At 42.0% G+C, this 17,700-nt stretch overlaps 2 protein-coding genes across 6 annotated transcripts in view; both read right to left on the minus strand.

Annotated features, from left to right (window-relative positions):
• lgals9l3 (lectin, galactoside-binding, soluble, 9 (galectin 9)-like 3) overlaps nt 1-1,866 on the minus strand; it is a 5,964-nt gene extending 4,098 nt beyond the window's left edge. Inside the window, exons 1-5 of the mRNA XM_068584481.1 lie at nt 1,769-1,866; nt 1,573-1,692; nt 1,158-1,427; nt 153-241; nt 1-46 (exon numbers count right to left, since the gene is read on the minus strand). The exon at nt 1-46 is cut by the window's left edge and continues 111 nt beyond it. Of these exons, the coding sequence (XP_068440582.1) occupies nt 1-46; nt 153-241; nt 1,158-1,427; nt 1,573-1,692; nt 1,769-1,771 (528 nt within the window). The 5' untranslated portion in view covers nt 1,772-1,866. The remainder of the gene's footprint in view (nt 47-152; nt 242-1,157; nt 1,428-1,572; nt 1,693-1,768) is intronic.
• Nucleotides 1,867-2,108: 242 nt separating this feature from the next.
• Nucleotides 2,109-17,700, minus strand: part of LOC137790334 (kinase suppressor of Ras 1-like) — a 36,901-nt gene continuing 21,309 nt past the window's right edge. The window contains exons 4-21 of one of the 5 annotated variants that reach the window (XR_011077905.1): nt 17,271-17,434; nt 17,085-17,151; nt 16,212-16,295; nt 16,064-16,125; nt 13,976-14,088; nt 13,526-13,700; nt 12,198-12,255; nt 11,838-11,892; nt 10,455-10,712; nt 10,152-10,348; nt 9,886-9,982; nt 9,535-9,668; nt 9,287-9,418; nt 8,827-8,962; nt 8,493-8,626; nt 4,339-4,632; nt 3,746-3,904; nt 2,811-2,891 (exon numbers count right to left, since the gene is read on the minus strand). Coding sequence is in view for 3 of the 5 variants with exons in the window: in XM_068584478.1 (XP_068440579.1) it covers nt 2,237-2,247; nt 2,803-2,891; nt 8,493-8,626; nt 8,827-8,962; nt 9,287-9,418; nt 9,535-9,668; nt 9,886-9,982; nt 10,152-10,348; nt 10,455-10,712; nt 11,838-11,892; nt 12,198-12,255; nt 13,526-13,700; nt 13,976-14,088; nt 16,064-16,125; nt 16,212-16,295; nt 17,085-17,151; nt 17,271-17,434 (1,966 nt within the window). In the remaining 2 variants the exon portion in view is untranslated. Of the gene's footprint in view, nt 2,248-2,802; nt 2,892-3,745; nt 3,905-4,338; nt 4,662-8,488; nt 8,627-8,826; nt 8,963-9,286; nt 9,419-9,534; nt 9,669-9,885; nt 9,983-10,151; nt 10,349-10,454; nt 10,713-11,837; nt 11,893-12,197; nt 12,256-13,525; nt 13,701-13,975; nt 14,089-16,063; nt 16,126-16,211; nt 16,296-17,084; nt 17,152-17,270; nt 17,435-17,700 lie in introns of those variants that run through there. The other 4 variants (XR_011077904.1, XM_068584479.1, XM_068584478.1 and 1 more) reach the window with 4 other exon arrangements.

Raw genomic sequence — 17,700 nt, forward strand, 5'->3', positions numbered from 1 at the left:
GTAATGCAGAGCGATGCCAGACTGATGGCTCAGATTCACAGAGAATCTGAGAGGAAACAGAGGAAAGAGTGAGTAAGACATGACACTGGGCCTCCTGCATGAATGCTTCCTTAGTCTTTAAAGACTTAAACCCAAAAAAAATAATAAATTGCCTCGTCGCATTGGGGAGAACAGTCCCCTGGATAGTGATGGTCCGGCCAGGTCGAAGGCCACCACTAATGGGGCTCTTATATGGAACAGCCTGTACAGAGACAGAATGGGAAAATGAGTTGTTAAAATACCTATTCTTGGTTTAAACTAGTTACATTAATGAAGAGAATATTAATGTATAGATCAAAGAACTGCTGCAGGTTCCAACATGGTGCAGCCAGGAAGCACTACGCTTCAAAGTTTACATCTGTAGAGAGGAATGCAGCAGCAGTTGCTTTTTGTTGTTAATGACTGTTACAGAACAGGAAATGTTTTGCCCAATGTGGTGTCCTGTTTTCCAGTTTCTCAGTTTGTTTCAATCATCAACTATTGAGGCAGCCATGCTTGTCTTAGGAGATAGGCCCTTCTCAGTTTCTTCTACCTTACTTGTGGTGGTCGATATTCATCCAAATGTCTATATTTCTGAAAATATTTTCTATCTCAATTATCTCATGCTTCAGTTTGCTTCTTAATGAACGCAACCTAGAATAAGCAACATCTGCTGACTCCCTCTCCAGAATTTGGTAATGTAATGCAGGAGTTTATTCATTAACTGGCTGCCTAGTTTGTTGTAAAACCTCCTTTAAGGTAGTTTGCCAAACTACCAATACGCTACTGTTCGAACATTCAACTAGCTTCAAAAACTCATCCCCACACACCTTTCCATATTGGATTGGGGGGACTGAGTCAGACAAATACCTTTCTGTACTGGCATTCCCAGATTTACACACACTTCAATAGGTCTGCTGTCTGGAGATGAGACAGGAGGTTTAAATCTCTATAGCTCTCCTTTTCAATCTATTTCTATTTCTCTCCCTCCCCATTTTTGAATTAAATGTAACATGTGTTTATTTTTCTAGTAATTTGTCCAAACTGACCCTTTAACTTAACCAGTGAGGTGTGTGGTGCCCCAAAGCAGCTCTGTAAAATCCCTGTAGAACTGTAACGCCACCCTGCCTGATACTCACAGGCATTGCAGGAGGAAATCCAGGTTGGGAGGGAAATCCAGGCTGGGAGGGAAATCCAGGCTGGGAGGGAAATCCAGGCTGGGAGGGAAATCCAGGATAGGATGGGAATCCAGGCTGGGAGGGGAATCCAGGCTGGGAGGGGAATCCAGGCTGGGAGGGGAATCCATGCTGCGGCGGACCCGCCGGATAGGAAGGGAAAGCAGAATTTGTGGGAAATGCTACGTTTGAAGCAAACGCAGGCTGAGCAGGAAATGCCGGCTGTCCAGGGAACTTAACACAGAAGGAAAACACTTTAATTATTCTTCCTCCTTCTGTAATACTGTATCCGCTTTGGTATTATAATTTCAGCTAGAGCATTAACGTATTGTACATGAAACACAATGAATGCCATACTTAATTCTGTTAAAATCCTCACCATATAGTTCTGGAAGGAAATGGAGAAAATTTCAACTTTTCCGGCGACAGCAATGGTGTCCACATGGTGAAATGGGATACGATGTCTGTACTCCATGAAGTGGCAACCATTGACGTTCAGCTGGAAAAAAAAAAAAAAGGAATTTTATTTGAGAAAATGTCAATAGTTTATTGTTATTGAAACAACTATGTTTTACCATTATCTGAGTTTCTCCCCACTTTCCCAATAATGCTCATTGTGAAACTCAGGCTGAGCGAGAGTGCAGGCAGACTTGAGTGAAGTCATACTTGAGAGGTGACTTTGTTTTAATTATTCTTTGCAAAATAATTTACGAATAAACTATAACTTGTTGTTCTTCAAAATGACTTGTTTTGCATTCACCAGAAACACAGAATTTGTGAACTAGGATCTACCTGAATTACATTTCTAGAGTTGTGTACCAAAACAAGTAGCTTATTCAGTCAGACCTGGTAGGAATCACGGGAGACAGTGATGCTGAGGCTGAAGGTAGAGCCAGCAGGGAACAAAGTGTTGGGCTTCCTCTCTTCACTGCCCCAGTTGCCATTCTGTAAGGTGTTGGTAACCACGCAACCAGGGTGGCTGTCATACCGGGGGTTAATGTGGAGAGCAATGTTCGCATTGTTCGCGGAACCACTCTGTAAATTCACACTGAACCTGAAAAAAAAAAAAATACACCATTGAATGTTCTACAACCAGCTGTCATTGTTTAAATGTATATAATGTAAATTGTGTATCATCATGTATAAATGGCCAAAATATGGCTTGAATTTTTTATGTCGCAAGCTACCCAAATATTAAAATACTAAAATACTAAACTTAAATCTTATAGTACCTTGTGGAGGTTTTGGCCCCCAATCGCACTATAGAGCTGTGTGACGCAATGCACATATTGTGTTTGAGTGAGAAACACTGCATGTTTACGCAGAACGGTAACACGGTTCAACAGGGTACCTTTAACTAACATGTCAATACAGCCATCACCAAAATCACAAGCAATTAAAAACCAAAGAAACAAAACTAAAAAGGGGGTTGGCACAGATGAATGGGATTCATTTAGTATAATAATGTGTCCTAATGAATGCAAAATATTAAAAAATAAAATGCAATACGATCAATATCAGCATAGATGCAGTATTTTACACACAAAGGGACAATGATTCATGAAATGTTAACAGCAGAGGGAGCAAGTGATGAGAACAAAGGTCTGACCTATCAGCTCCAGGCAGGACTCGTCCAGTGATGCTGATGGACTTCCCCTCCTGCAGACCCCCATGAATTGATCCAGTGAAGGGGATTCTCTACAAGGAACAGGACTTAACAGGTAAACAGTAGCGTTTCACTCTGTAAACTGCTAACATACTTCTCATTGCTGGTATAAACCGTCTTGAGGCACATTTGTGATTTGTGATATCGAGCTGTATAAATGATGCTAGTCCAGCTTGCGTGTTTTAGTCCATCCCTGTACTCTACATGGTTAGATTGGGGTGCTTACCCCTGTCCATGTACAGGCTTCCATTCACACCAGAAAGGTGCTCTATCTCCACCAGGTGTGTCTGCAACGACCACTGACGTAGTATTGCAACTCACGTTGTCTAACAGTCTGTCTGAACTGACCTGTCTCGCATAACAGACCCGTCTCAGTCCGTCTCTCTCATTACGTGTGCTGAAGCCTTTATCAACACTACTTGTGTAAAAGTGAGGTTTCCGTTGAACGTTCCTCACAGTGACATTTTGCACGTTCGTTTTACTATTGTGTGTTTTAATCCCCTTTATACTCTATACACAGTAATTATTGAATCCTTATTCGTTTCATGATTCTCCCGTTTGCCTCTTTGAGCTGCCATGTTCATTCCTTTCGCCAAAGTTAATTAATGCCATATTTATTTATATTTACACTTTCCAGATTAGTTTGTTTCCCCGTCTTTTTCAATGGAGATACACTTCATAAACATCCAAACCATTGCGATCGAATACCTAATAGATCTAATTTACACGAAAGAGCATACACAAGCTCATGTGTGCGTCGATGAATGTTCATTGACCCGCAGATTTAAGTTCCTAATTAAATTAATAATAGGTGTGAGCAGCTTCTGTTTCTTTCTCCCCAGGCTAAATATTTCCTCGACTGTGTGATGACGAGACGTAGCGGCACCTGGATCCGGATCTTGGTGTTGTCTTGGGACCCGCGACGCCTCCGACCGGAGACCCGCAGAGCAGCATCATCTCAAAGGAACGACTGAGACCGCTAAACTGCGCATGACGTCAGCAATGGCGTCACGTCCGAAAGCAGGAAACTGGTGCTCAAAAAGTTCTGTCGAGTTGTTCAATACTGTAAAGTTATGTTCATAACGCGTTCACGCAGTCTGACTAGTGTCCATACACCGTGTGTGTATGCGCGTGCATGTGTACAGTCGGTATACGTACAGTAAAAGTATATCTTATATAAAAAAAATAAGAATAGATTCACGAGCAATAGTCCGGCTTTGACACTAAAGAAAAAATAGCAAATTATGTCAGCTAAGTTAAGGAAATAAAATATATCAAATTCAAATATTTCGTGACTACTATTTTATGTAACCATTCGAATCGCCGTCTTGGCAAATGCAGATTGAGGAAGCAACTTTATTTACTGCAACATGACTCATGCTGTGGAAATATCATCACAAGTCTAGTAGAGACGCTTTAAGGAAGATTGGTTTAAGTACCTACATATTACCGACTCCTAACAAAGTGGGAATCACTTACTGGTGTATTAAAAGGTGCCTGCTGGTGAAAAGCCATGATCCCAGAGAAAACTGCGCCGAGCTGCAGGAAACAAAATGAGAGACTTTCCAACGCGAGTTTTTATTCCTCATATAAGTTTCGATTCTCTCAAGTGGGCGTTGTTCAAGGATGACACGGCCAGTCGAGGTACACTACAGGAGCCCTTCCATGGAGCCAGGCTCAGATGCAGGAAAGAAGTCTGTAAACCAAGAGGAGTGAAGAACCCTGAGGTCTATGCATGTGGAGTCTACCTCTCAACCTCACTGCCTTGGAGGTCTGAAAGCATAAGAGGTGGTACAGAGTTTCTGCAGAAAGCACAGCACAAGCAGGAAGTGAAGACTGCAGGATGGTCACAACAAGATGTAAACTCTGCAGAGAATTGAATAAAATGGCAGTACTCAACACTTTTTGATGATAAGAGTAACAGTTACAAATTTAAAAGGAAGTAATTAGAAAGTAAAAACAACGAAATGAATAAATGCATTACATATTTCACAGTTTCTAAGTGTATATTTCAATTTAGAATGCAGTACTTTAACTTGCAAAAGAGTATGAGGAGCCTTTGAATGATGGCAGGGTACACCCTGGACAAGATGCCAGTTCATCACAAGGCAGACAACCATTCAAACTCACATTCACGGGCAATTTAGAGTCCAATTAACCTATGTAGCATGTCTTTGGACTGTGGGAGGAAGCTGGAGAACCCACGCTGCCACGGGGAGAACATGCAAACTCCACACAGAAGGACCTGCCAGACCAGTATCCAAACCCCGCCCCACCCGGGATCCGAACCACAGACCCTCTTGCTGTGGGGCATCAGTGCTAGCCACTACACCACCGTGCAGACATATTGTAAGTCGCTTTGGATAAAAGTATCAGCTAAATGACATGTAATGTAATGTGAAAGCGTGCCACAACAAACCTCACCTCTGTTTGAGGTCTGTCTGCTGTGTTAACACCCTTCTGGCTTTCCTGTTGCTCTCAAATCTGTAGGAGCTGCTGTATATTGTTTCAGCCTAATTTGAGTTACAAAGTCCTTCACACAAAAGAAAAGACATGATAGAAGAGTTACAGAATCCAGTTGAAAGAGAAGGTTAGGGACGTTAAGAAACGGTATAATGACGGTTTTGGACTGTTGCTCATGGTCTAGGCTCGCTCTTAGTTCCAGATAAACATTAGTGAGCGTCAATGGAAATGCTCCACGATGTACACTGCCTGTGTCTGTCCGCGGTGAACTGCTCAGCATGAAAACAAGATATATGAGAGGGCTGAGACTGGGTCAGGAAACTTTAGACATTCTGTCACAACAAGTATCCGCATCTCACACATCATCTTCTTACATAGGCAGCGGGTTGAATTTTACTTGAATTGGGGTTGGGGTGCACAGTGTTGTAATGCTGCGTTCACACCAATTTAGGAATTATGTAAAGTCAATGCAGAGACGCAAATGGATGTGAACAATGCAAATTTCCTATTATCATGACATCAGAAGAAAGCAAGCACACAGAGTCACCGAAGATCAGCTTTAATATCTTCAATTGTTCAGACCAGAGGCGTACAAAGTATCAACACATCCTGTACAAAAATACTCCGCAGATTAAACCTCAACCATAAAAAAACTATATATATATATATATATATATATATATATATATATATATATATACATACACATACACACACATATATATATATATATACATATATATATATACATATACACACACACACATATATATATATATATATATATATATATATATATATATATATATATATATATACACATATACATATACATATACACATATATATATATATATACATATACATATATATATATATATATATATACATATATATATATATACATAGATAAATATACATATACACATATACATATATATACACATATACATATATATATATATATATATATATATATATATATATATATATATATATACACATATGCATATATATACACATCGATTAAAGCAGGATGTTATGTGACAGCTCTTTCAAGTTGCTACAGCAACACAAATCCCTCACAAACATCTTTTTCGACAACACCTTGAATAAGGAAGGTTGCACAGTAGTAGCACTTACATATCTGACTTTATTGAAAAAATTGTACTTTCCTGATTGTTGTTGTTCTGAGTTTGTACTCACTTATTGTAAGTCGCTTTTAGGCAACACAACTATTACTTAAGGTTAGAAAAGAGTTGTTTTATGTTCAATGAATAACATAACAAAAGAACGGAACAATGGAAATTAACAAAGTAACTCCCGTAAATAACCAACAACCACCATAGCAATGCTTTTCTTACTTTTAATATCACATAAAAGCCTTGTTTATATTGCAACAATCTGTTGCAATATAAAAAAATCATCGGCCTGATATGGACTTCCTTGTTTCTTATACTCATTACTATACTTCGCAACTTTTATACCGAGTCACTTGTTGAATTTCCTCTCTTGCTCTTACCAAATGCCTAACATATTCAACGCCCTGCGGTTTGCAGAGAGTGCCAACATTTCCCCACGTGGCTGGGCTGAACATGCAGGCATTAGGACTGGCTGCATCTAAAGAAATGCAGATGTTGATTTTTACTGGTCCAAGTTTGGAGATCTTAGTCTTTGAGATTTACCAAAGTACCATGGTGGTAAGTATCACATTCTTTTGACGCTCACAGCTTGAACACATACTGAGGGCTGCTTTCACAGAACGCTGATGAAAAGTCAAACAATCACCAAACTTATAAAATGCATCACGTGTGAGCCATAAATAATACCGTGGCCTATCTGGATCATCCTCAGACTTCCCTGTCAACAGGAATCATAGGCACAAGCTATAAAATCTGAAACCAGCTGCCTTCCTTCACTGAGGATGAATCAGTGTCCGTTGACATGCAGATACATATGCAGATCGTCATTTATGGAAAGCAGGTAGAACAGAGGAGGAACCGGTTTGCACAAATAAGGAAATAAAACCCGCTTGAAATGTAAAAACTGAGAATGGAGACAAAGACAAAAGATATGTAGTCTCAATAGCAGCTAATGGGACGCCAAAGTCATTTTCATATCGTGAAAAGTGGCATTAGCGCACTTCAAAAAGAGAACAGAAAAGTAGCCTGCGGACGCCTCATCACATGACTCCCTTAACAGAATCCTCTGTCACACACCTCACCGGTCACAGTCCACCAACTCTACAGGCAGAACTTGCATTACTGAGAATTGATCACGTTTGACTGCAAGATAACACAAATCAATAAAGATACAGATCACAAGTCTCCATTATCCTAAATCCCATTTTTGTGGAGGGATCCAGTACGACGCTAACTTCGAGTAGGCAACACAAATACGTCCTGCCTGCAGCTTTCCTCTCTGGGCCAATAATTTGTCCCACTAAAGTAGCTATCCAAAACCTCAGAGAAATGGAAAGGATATGCTGCCCCACAGAAGAACTTAAAACTCCTCTTTGAAATTTTAAATATTTAATTTCAAAGTACTCATTCAAAGAAGATATTTAGATAATATTGTCAATATTTAAAAGAAATTGATGGAAAAGAAGTGAGTATACAAAGAGATAGGGAATCAGAGAGGACAATGTCGGGACAATGAAAGGGAGACCGTGGAGATCAGACACAACAGGAAGAGGTAGAAGTTGATCAGTAAGCACCCGGAGGAGAGGACATCACAGAGAGGAGAAAGAAGGAGAGGTGAAGAGAGGACATTACTGCTGACTGTGAAAAGCACATTTAAGTGTCTAGAAAGAAGATGAAGGAACCTTGAAGGGAGCAACCGCTTGTCCACAGGCACAGCAAAAAAGTGAGTTTTACCCGATCTTTCCTCAAAATGCAAAAGAGCAGTCACGTTAGGAAAAGTGGTTTGTATTACTTGATACTCAGAAAGACAGCTTCAAAATGTTCAGACTTCTTTACAAAATCACATTTACAATATTTTCCATTTGATTGATGGTGCATCGCACCTCATTTCTGCTTCCATGATGTTATAACATTGACATCCACCCACTAAATAAAATGATGAAGACCCTTTTGTAATGCTGGTGTAAATGGTGTTGCAAGCTGGTCCACCGTCGTCATGGAAAAGCCTTCTGTTGCTATGGTACCTACTCGGGTGTCTTCCAGAAGTGTCCGGGGTGAGACAGCCTGCGATTGAGTTTAGGAAGCCTCTCCAGCATTCCTGCCAGCGGGGTGAAGGTGGGCCTGTTTTCAGCTTCAGAGGACCAGCAGGCAGACAGGATCTCCTGTTGAGATGGAAGAGGATTGCTGTTGTCTTGATCTCACCAAGAGATGCCTGTCTCATGGGGCTATGGTGTCATTGTTTTATTCAGCAGGACATTAAGGCTAACAGACATGTGTCTGCCTCTCACACTGCTGTTGCTCCCATCTCAACTCCCTCTGATCAAGTGAGGATGCCCTTCTACGTACCATGTAACAGACTCACCGTCACCTCCTTGCCCAGGTTGGCATCTGCCAGCACCTTCTTAACGCCCACATTGCTGCCCACTAGCCAGATCTTAGTCTCCGCAGGCAGGTTGGTCATTGGCCAGTCCCCCAGCTGCAGTTCATACCAGATTGTACTGAAAAGGACACAGCGCAAAGAGTCTGATCAGCAAAACTGTGCTGACAGTTAAACTGCCCAGTAAGTATGCCAAGTGGTGTATGAATCTGATGGAAATCAAAGTGTTGGAACTTGTGAGGTAACAAAAAGAACTGCTGCACCAGCTTGGAGCAGAAAACCTCGACAGACTCTCTAAAGACATGACGAGGCACCAAGAGGATTAATAAGACATATTTAGTTGTAATGTCACCTTTACTTTAGAATGGAGCATAAAATAAGTGCCTGTTGATAAACACGAGGAGGCTGTGGAAGTCTCATCAATCAATTAATCAATCATCAATACCCAAATGCATAAACGTCAGCAGCGTTGGAGAATGGCAGCTGGTCCTCATACACCTCTGGACTCATTTTCCGAACAATTTCTGGAGCCAGATAGTCGATCCAGCCCCGAGGTATCCGCAACACGTTCTTCCTTCTACACACACACATACACGCGCACACGCACATGCAAACGCGCACACAGATGAAGACCGTGATCTTGGCTCCCCAGAGGAACATCTGGATGATTTAGACGGGGAGATGTCCTCCTACCTGCCTTCCTGTACCACTCCAGCCATCCCAAACAGACCGAAGTCTGTGATGACCACCCTGTTTGTGTCGTAGAACACGTTCTTGGACTTCAGATCCTTGTGAATGATGCCTTTGGCATGCAGATAACCCATTCCCTGTAGAAGAGTGGAAGATGAGGGAACATTGCTCTTCATTATCATATATTCTTATTCATTTAAGTAATTATTATCATTTCATCTGTGATAAATTGTACCGAACATGGGCGAATGCAAACAATAAACACATGTCACATTAAAATAGTACATTTTTAAAATGATTGAGTTTTATCTTTGTATTATTCTGTCGGTCTTACCAGGTTCAAGGGTTGCTTACCTTTACGATGTCCTGTGCAATCTGTCTGATTTTATTGATGTCTAGCATGTGACCTCTTTCTCTTACAACAGAGTACAGAGTCACACCTTTACAGATACTGCAGGGAAAACACATACAACGGTGTAACTTAGACCAAATTCAAAATACACAGAAATACACAGATCACATGTAAAATCACATCACGTTATCACCATAACGATCATTTGGATGCTGCTGGAAGTGAGGGAACAAAAGCAGAACTGAGATGACGAGTTGTGCTGTTGTACCTGGTGATGATGGCAAGGTGGGGCGGGGCCATGCAGGCGCCCATGAACAGAATAACGTTCTCGTGCCTGGTCTGCCTGTAGTTCATCACCTCCTTCTTGAAGAGCTTCAGGTGATCCTGGTTGTTGCCATCAATCTCGAGTAGGCGAATGGCCACCTCCCCGTGCCAGCGACCCCTGTGCACCTTCCCCCAACGCCCCTGGACCATTACAGAGTCAAATATGTCAACTGGGATGGAGCAAGATGTTGCCATTGTATGTTGTATTCTAAGATTAAGTGTGTCTATATTAGATGTGTGTCTTCACCTTGCCAATCAGCTCTCCCAGCTGCAGCTGCTCATATGGGATGTCCCACTCCTGCAGGTAGACGCTGTTCTGGCTGGCCTTACGACCGATTGGGCCCCTCCAGCGGCCGACGGCTCCACGGCGGCTTATGGAAGCAGGCAGGTCCTCCAAGCCGTCCTCATCCCCCGCGTCAGTGGAAAGGCCCGGCTCTCTGCCGCTCTGGTCAGCTACTTCCTTGTTCTCTGCTGGATAGTCCTCCTCCTGAAACAGATGCCACAACTAGAAACAAGAACATGGATTGCTTCATTCATGACTCATTTTGTAAAACATGGGTCAACAAACTTTGTGAAGAAGGATCAAATCAACAGCTAAATGTGAGGAACAGAAAACTGAGATGGAAGTTACTACCAGAATTCCTCACTTTAAATTAATTTTTGCTGAATATAATATTCAATATTTTTTTTTAATGTATAAACTAAGAATGGTGTTTTAGAATGAGCCCATTATATCACCATAGGGAGCGGGTCCTTTGTTCCTCCTCCTGTTATTATGGTTAGGATGGCCTATGAGCCAGGAGAACATGTTTGTTTCTGCACTGCAGTCTTGGAAAGGGAGGAGTGAGCTGAGGGGTATTTAGTTGGTTGCAACCCCACCCGTCCCTTTATGAGAAATTATAAGTCTCTAGTCTTCAAAGCGCTTTAACACTACATGTCATCGTTCACCCATTCACATTCATTCATACACTGATGTGAGGGGCTGCCATGCAAGGTGCCACCTGCCCATCAGGACTCTCTCACATTCACAGACGTTCACCCGGAGCACAGCCTGAGTGTCTTGCCCAAGGAAACATCACACACCCCACAGCCACCCCAAGGAGTATGATATACGATATTCTGGACAGTGATATGTCATCAAACAATGAATTATATATGTATGGAGGATGTAGAAGAGTAAGGGCTGAACTCTCTCTCCGTGTGAGCAGATACCAAAGCTTCTCTTGCTTTGTTACTGAGGTCTTTTAGTGCATGTTAGTGCACAAGAGCGTGCCCTACTGGTTAGCTCACAGCTGCCGCTCTACACTGCTCCCGCATGAAGGTTACAGCTCATACTGACGTCCTAAACGACAGCACTGTGCCGGAGGCTGAGAATCAACCCAGGTTAGGGATGAGATACAGGCGTTGCTCGGAAAAAGAACACATCCACATCTTCCCTTCTACCAACTTTCACTGATGGCCAAATATAGCAACAATAGTATATACGGCTTGTGTCCCAAAACAGTACTTTGACAAGTGCTGTAAAACTAATATGCACCTCATCCTATTATTAACTGGCACATGACTTCATTTTCACCTTCTCTGGGGAAGCAACTCACCAAAAAGACAAAGTGAAACTGTCAGTACTCACCCCGCCTTGCTGTGCTGTTATTAGCTCAGTTTCAGTGACGGCCAGCTGAGACACTCTGAGAGCAGAAACACAAGATTAGCAACCCATTGAATCATTGGTAGATTCATTAGGATCTGTACACACTAAGCCTACAGATTGTTTTACTGAGACCTTAAAGAATGTCATGTTGGTACATGGACTCATTTTAGTTTTTGAACACCAAGAAACCCAACAATAAGAATATCTTCCTTGTCCGGGAGATAGTGTCTTATTTATCCGAAACTGTGCTGTGCTGACGTTACTTGTTCCTGATCAGCTCACACATATGAAATGTGATTCGCTATTATCAGCCAAAATGGAACCTATACTGCTTTCTCTTACCCAGACTCATTGTTGCTGCCACAATGTTGAACCACAGTATATTTGGAAGTAGGAACATCTGTTGAAAGAGAGAACTTCAGAATACTGCACCGGGCCACAAGGGTCATTCACAAATGCTGCACCAATATTTTACAGTATAAATACATATGATACATCATAAATTCAGAACAGACAATGTTATCAGTGTTCAAAGTGATCACAAGTTTTGACCACTTGCAACAATATGAAACCATTTTGTCACGCCTACCGATCAGCATGTGTCTGCTCGGCCTCTTCTGTAGTTTGAACTCTGTCATGGTTTGTTTTCTTTGGGTTTTGTTATGTCTGTGTAAAGTTCAGCAGTTTGTAGCCCTCTGGGCCAAATTGCTATGGCAAAATAGATGTTATCTTTCGGGATAATATCTGTTTAAATAAAACCACTGCGGGAACCTGCCATCTGTGGGAGAAGTCAGGGCCCTCTGTGGGCGCTCATGTCAACACACAGTGCTGCTGTTGGAATGGATTCTCCTGCAGTAATGACTTCATGACTAGAGTAGTACCTTAAGAATGACTACTGATTAAGAGTAGTATTTATGAGTCACGCGTCCATCGCACTATGAGACTAATTTCACTGTGGGACATGTAAACAGGAACTATAAAAAAACAAAAGGTAAACTCCTGACATTTAGTCCCAAGTATGAGTCAACACCAAAAACACTGAAACCTACATTTCCCAAAAATAACCACTAGCATTATTGAAGCGCCTGCTAAATGTCCACAACTTTCAAACTCCATGCCTCTACTTTGCAATGCAGGTACTCCTCGCCCAGCTGAGCCAGTCTTTTTTGCTCATGTTTTTATGATATAGGCATGTGACATTATTTTAATAGCAGCAAGTGAAATTCAGAGTGATTTCATTTTTTATCTTTCTCAGCCTGAAAAGAATAGATTTCTGAAAGAAAAAAAAAACTAAATATCGGCATAGAATACAGTACTTTGACTTAAAGAAACTAAAAACAATACTGCTCAAATAAGGTCACTATTTCACATGTGCTGCTTCACATCATCATGTTTCTGCATCACACATTTCTGACATGCATGCCAAAATGCATTCAAATACAGACAATTGTTAACTATTCAAAAGCAATACAGTCTACTCCATCTGCCCTCCAATGCATCCTCCCTTCATGGAGGTTAGACTAAGCATCATGCATTTCTCTAACCGGATACAATGAGTGTATTTTACCACTAACATCCTGCTGGCTTTACACAAGGCGGATGTGTGTGTCTCTGTGTGTCTGTGCATGTGCAAGTGCATGTGCATGCACTTTCAGGGACAGGGTGCTGACCTGGGAAGTGGAAGCGGCTGTCCCGGGAGCCCTGTGGTGACGGGTTGGTCTGGGGGGTTGCACTGACACTTGTGGTGTTATTCTGCTGGAGATGAGCTGGAGAAGAAGGTGTGGAGGAGGTGGCTGATGATGGGTTACTGCTGGAGTCCAGCTGGTTCAAACTAGGAGGAGGCTCCTGGAACACACACACACACACACACACACACACACACACACACACACACACACACACATACACAGGGTAAGAGTAAGGACTCCAACTTGTACACTATATTTGTAATCTCTTATCTTGGAGATAAAATCTGCAACAGAAGTTCAGAAGGCAATTCCAAGCATATATATATATATATATATATATATATATATATATATATATATATATATATATATATATATATATATATATATATATATATATATATATATAATAGGAAATAAACCTGTACTTACCCTTTTAGTAATTGCTTTTGGCAACGTGCCAAATTGCATTGGGATCTCTGCTGTGTGGTCAATCCGATTATTGATATCTGATGGCACTGATTCTGCCCTCCGCATCCTCGGCACTACAAGTCACATCCAAACATTAGCTCATTTTACACCACAATATTTTTTTTCAACATGGAAGAATAAGGATCCCTCCCCACCACATTTTCAAGTCAGTCTTAAAACTATAGACCAGTACCAATTTTCACTTCCTGTAATCCTCCAGTTCATGCCGGCCTTTATAAGATCCCTTGCTTGTGTGCTTTTGTGCAATACTACACTCCAAAGTGTACAGGAAACTAAAATGGGGTTTCAGCCGTCAGAGTGAGACAAACAATGTTTCCTTTTCATGTTTTTCACCACAGCAGCACAGAATCTGTGTCTGTTCGTACTGCCTCTTTACACCAAGGATCATTTTGATCAGTGCACTTTCTGTGTTAGCTGAATCATTGTACACACAGCAACCAGAATACCAGGAGGGCTCTGAACCCAATCAAGCCAGTGTCATGACAAAACGCTCTGTGATGGAAATAGAGAGCAGTGAGACCCAATGCACCTTAAAAGAGTCCTTGGCTTCTCAACCAAGCAAAGAGTGGACACCTCCATCCTATCTGCTTAGGTCACAGTCCAGAAGGGCCATGATAGAACAGCATGAACCACAAGCACACCCGGAGCCCTGAACACAAACTCTGATGCTTTGCTTCAAGAAGTATCCAGAAGTAGCTCATGGTGTATCATCTTGGTTGGTTAGTTTGTATTTAAAATGTAGACCTCTATCACCACTAACTGTACTATCATTCTCTGATGGACTGTGTCCAGAGCAAGAGACCAGGTCATATAGAAACCACGGCTCCCTCACATAGCATGACAAGGGTCCCTGGTGTCCTGGGGTTTGAGATGCTCACTATGAAATCACTAGTTCCAGTCCAGGTGGCAACCTTTGTTAAATGCTATTCCTCAACCAACCCCATTTCATGTCAGCTCTCTAACCAGGTCAGAATAAAAGACATGCAAAACATCTACTGTACTGAATTATAAGTCCATTACATCAGCAGATAAAAAGATAAAGCAATAAAGGACACTTTATGAAAACAAGAACTGGTGCTAAAACTGCATCAGGTATTCATACTCTATAAACTAATAGACGTGTGTTGTTAACTCTGTCAGTTGGTGCAGCGTCTCAGATCCAGCCGGAGTACGGAGCTGCTGCGCATGTGGAATGCACTGTGGAAGGATTTCAGGTTTGTCCCTGTAAAGATTGTGTACTGAGGTCACACAGATACTAGATACTAGTATTACAAATATATAGCTTTTAATATTATAGACTGTAGTCAGATTTTTTTAGAACACTTTTTTCATTAAAAAAGGAGTTCAGATTTATCTGACTGCTCGGATTGATCAACATATAGCCATGTGCAGCATTACAGAAAAGTGAGTATGTGATTCACTGAGATGAATCGAGAATCAGTGTGTAGATGAATTGTAATGAAATTGAATTGTGAGGCCAGTGCCAAAAACGTAAAAAGCAATGAAAACAACGTTGATTGAACTTCCTCCTGATTGTGAAACCAAACCGACGTAGAACGTGTTACATGTTGGAGATATTTTTACTGAAATGCAGGAAAGATACACGTAATAAAAGATACAACCTATAACAACATGCACTTAAGGTGGACTCTGGACTGCCACTAGAGTAAACAGCCCTACACACACACACACACACACACACACACACACACACACACACACACACACACACACACTAGTTTCCAATAATCAGCAGGATGTGAGGCTGAACGAGCTGTGCACATTTACCGGTTGAGTGGGGTCCATAAAAGGAAATATCTGACTGTCAGTGTACGCAAGGTTTTATAAATTCCTACGTGCATTTCCTCCCTTGTACATAGGCAAATATTTAGTGTGGACCCTACGCTGTATTTTATAAATGAGGGCTGTGTCTACTGACACGGATGACTTCCTGAAGGCACTTGTCCTGACAGGTGGAAGGTATTTCTCTGGTAATTCAATGTAAAAAGAGTTAAACAAAGCACTTACGTGTGAGAAAGGATATCCGACATGAGGGAGCGTCTTTGGTACATTTGTTGTGGCATTTTAACCTGTGAACAGACATGACCCTGATGAGACCTCAACAGGCACTAGTATCGTCACACAGAGCGGGGAGGTTATATTTACAGCCTCTTACTTGCAATGTTTGCACTTGACACCAAACATCATGCTCCTGCGACACACTTGGCATGTCTGGGACAGCCAGGACTTGGTGGAAAACCTGCAAAAGGAAGAACAAAACGTTTTTTTATCACAATGACATTTGAATTATTGCCACCCCAAGTTAATGGAGCAATACTTAAACTAAAGTTATACTTCACACAATATGGCCACAGCAACGCATCGACTGTAGAAAATGTTACAATGGCAGAGGTGAACCCTATTCTTCTGACGTTCTGTGATGAAGCGTTGCAATGGACATGGTGATTAGATGTGTGAAAAAAAGTTCAGAATCCACTCCTTCATCGATCTCTTTAATGTTGTCTTCACTATCAGCACTGCCATCTGCTGCAGCCCCAACGTGAGACTCACTACATTTTTGAGGATGCGCAGCCACAGGGTAGTCAGGGGACACACTTCTGTCTGCCCAGGCTCTATAGATGTGCCCTGACCACGAAAGAATGCTGAGAATATTTAGGGTGAAAGCTTTCCATGAGAAGCTACAGGAAATGACATTTACCGTCCCAAGCAAATGATCTGCACATGTGATGGAAGAGACAGGTAATAATTCAATCAAAGGGGTAGACTTCTAATCCCATAAAACCGTAATTTGCGTTTTAAGTTAAACTTCAAATATGTTCGCTATTAAAAGTAGGAATACAACAATCTGACTTTTTCAGCCGAAATAGGATACCTGGGTTCGGGTATCGGCTGATACTGAGTCCTGATCTGACTCTTTTACACTCAACTCTCCAAATAGCTTGTGTTGCATAACTCTTGCAACTGTTGCATACCACTTGTTGTAAAAGTGTAACCAGACAGGAAGTGTACAGCGTTAACAGTAACTGACCTGTGTGTCACAGCCAAGCCAATGTCTCTTCTCATGGTCTGAGGGGAACTCCTGTGCATGGCCAAATCTGTGGAGAACATCAGAGCGTTGTATGCGTTGTATGGGACAAACACAAAGAGAGGCGATGGGGAAAGCAAACAAAAATCACAGAAGGAACCCAGGCCAGTGTCTGTTGTGAGGACTCACTCTCCAGCAGTGTGGGGGTGGCCGGCATCATGTATGGGGCTGAGGCTGGGACGGGGCCAGGTGTTCGGGCAGACAGCAGCGGTGACCGCAGCGCTGAGTCCTCAGGGCTGTTACCACAGCCATTGATCTGAAGAGCACCCAATACTTTGTTCTTCTTTCCGGCTCTGCAAGGACAGAGATCAACTAACACTGCTGTACACAGCGGGCCACTTCACTGGGAGGCTGCAGCTGCACAATGCCATGGCATGACAGCGGTAGGATCTAAACCACAGCGGGAAAGTGTGTTGCGATACCTCCACATTTACCAGGCGAGGTGCTGAAGTTTGGTCTGTGGTGGTTTTACAGGAAAGGCCATGGACTCAATTCAAAGTTAGAATCCATTGGGAGGAAAGTGCTCTATAAGTTACGTGTCAATCTGCCTAATGCATTA

Source organism: Clinocottus analis, unplaced genomic scaffold, assembly GCF_023055335.1.
Source record: "Clinocottus analis isolate CAN_PGR_092001 unplaced genomic scaffold, fCliAna1.0.p SCAF_2, whole genome shotgun sequence".
Classification (NCBI taxonomy): Eukaryota; Metazoa; Chordata; class Actinopteri; order Perciformes; family Cottidae; genus Clinocottus; species Clinocottus analis.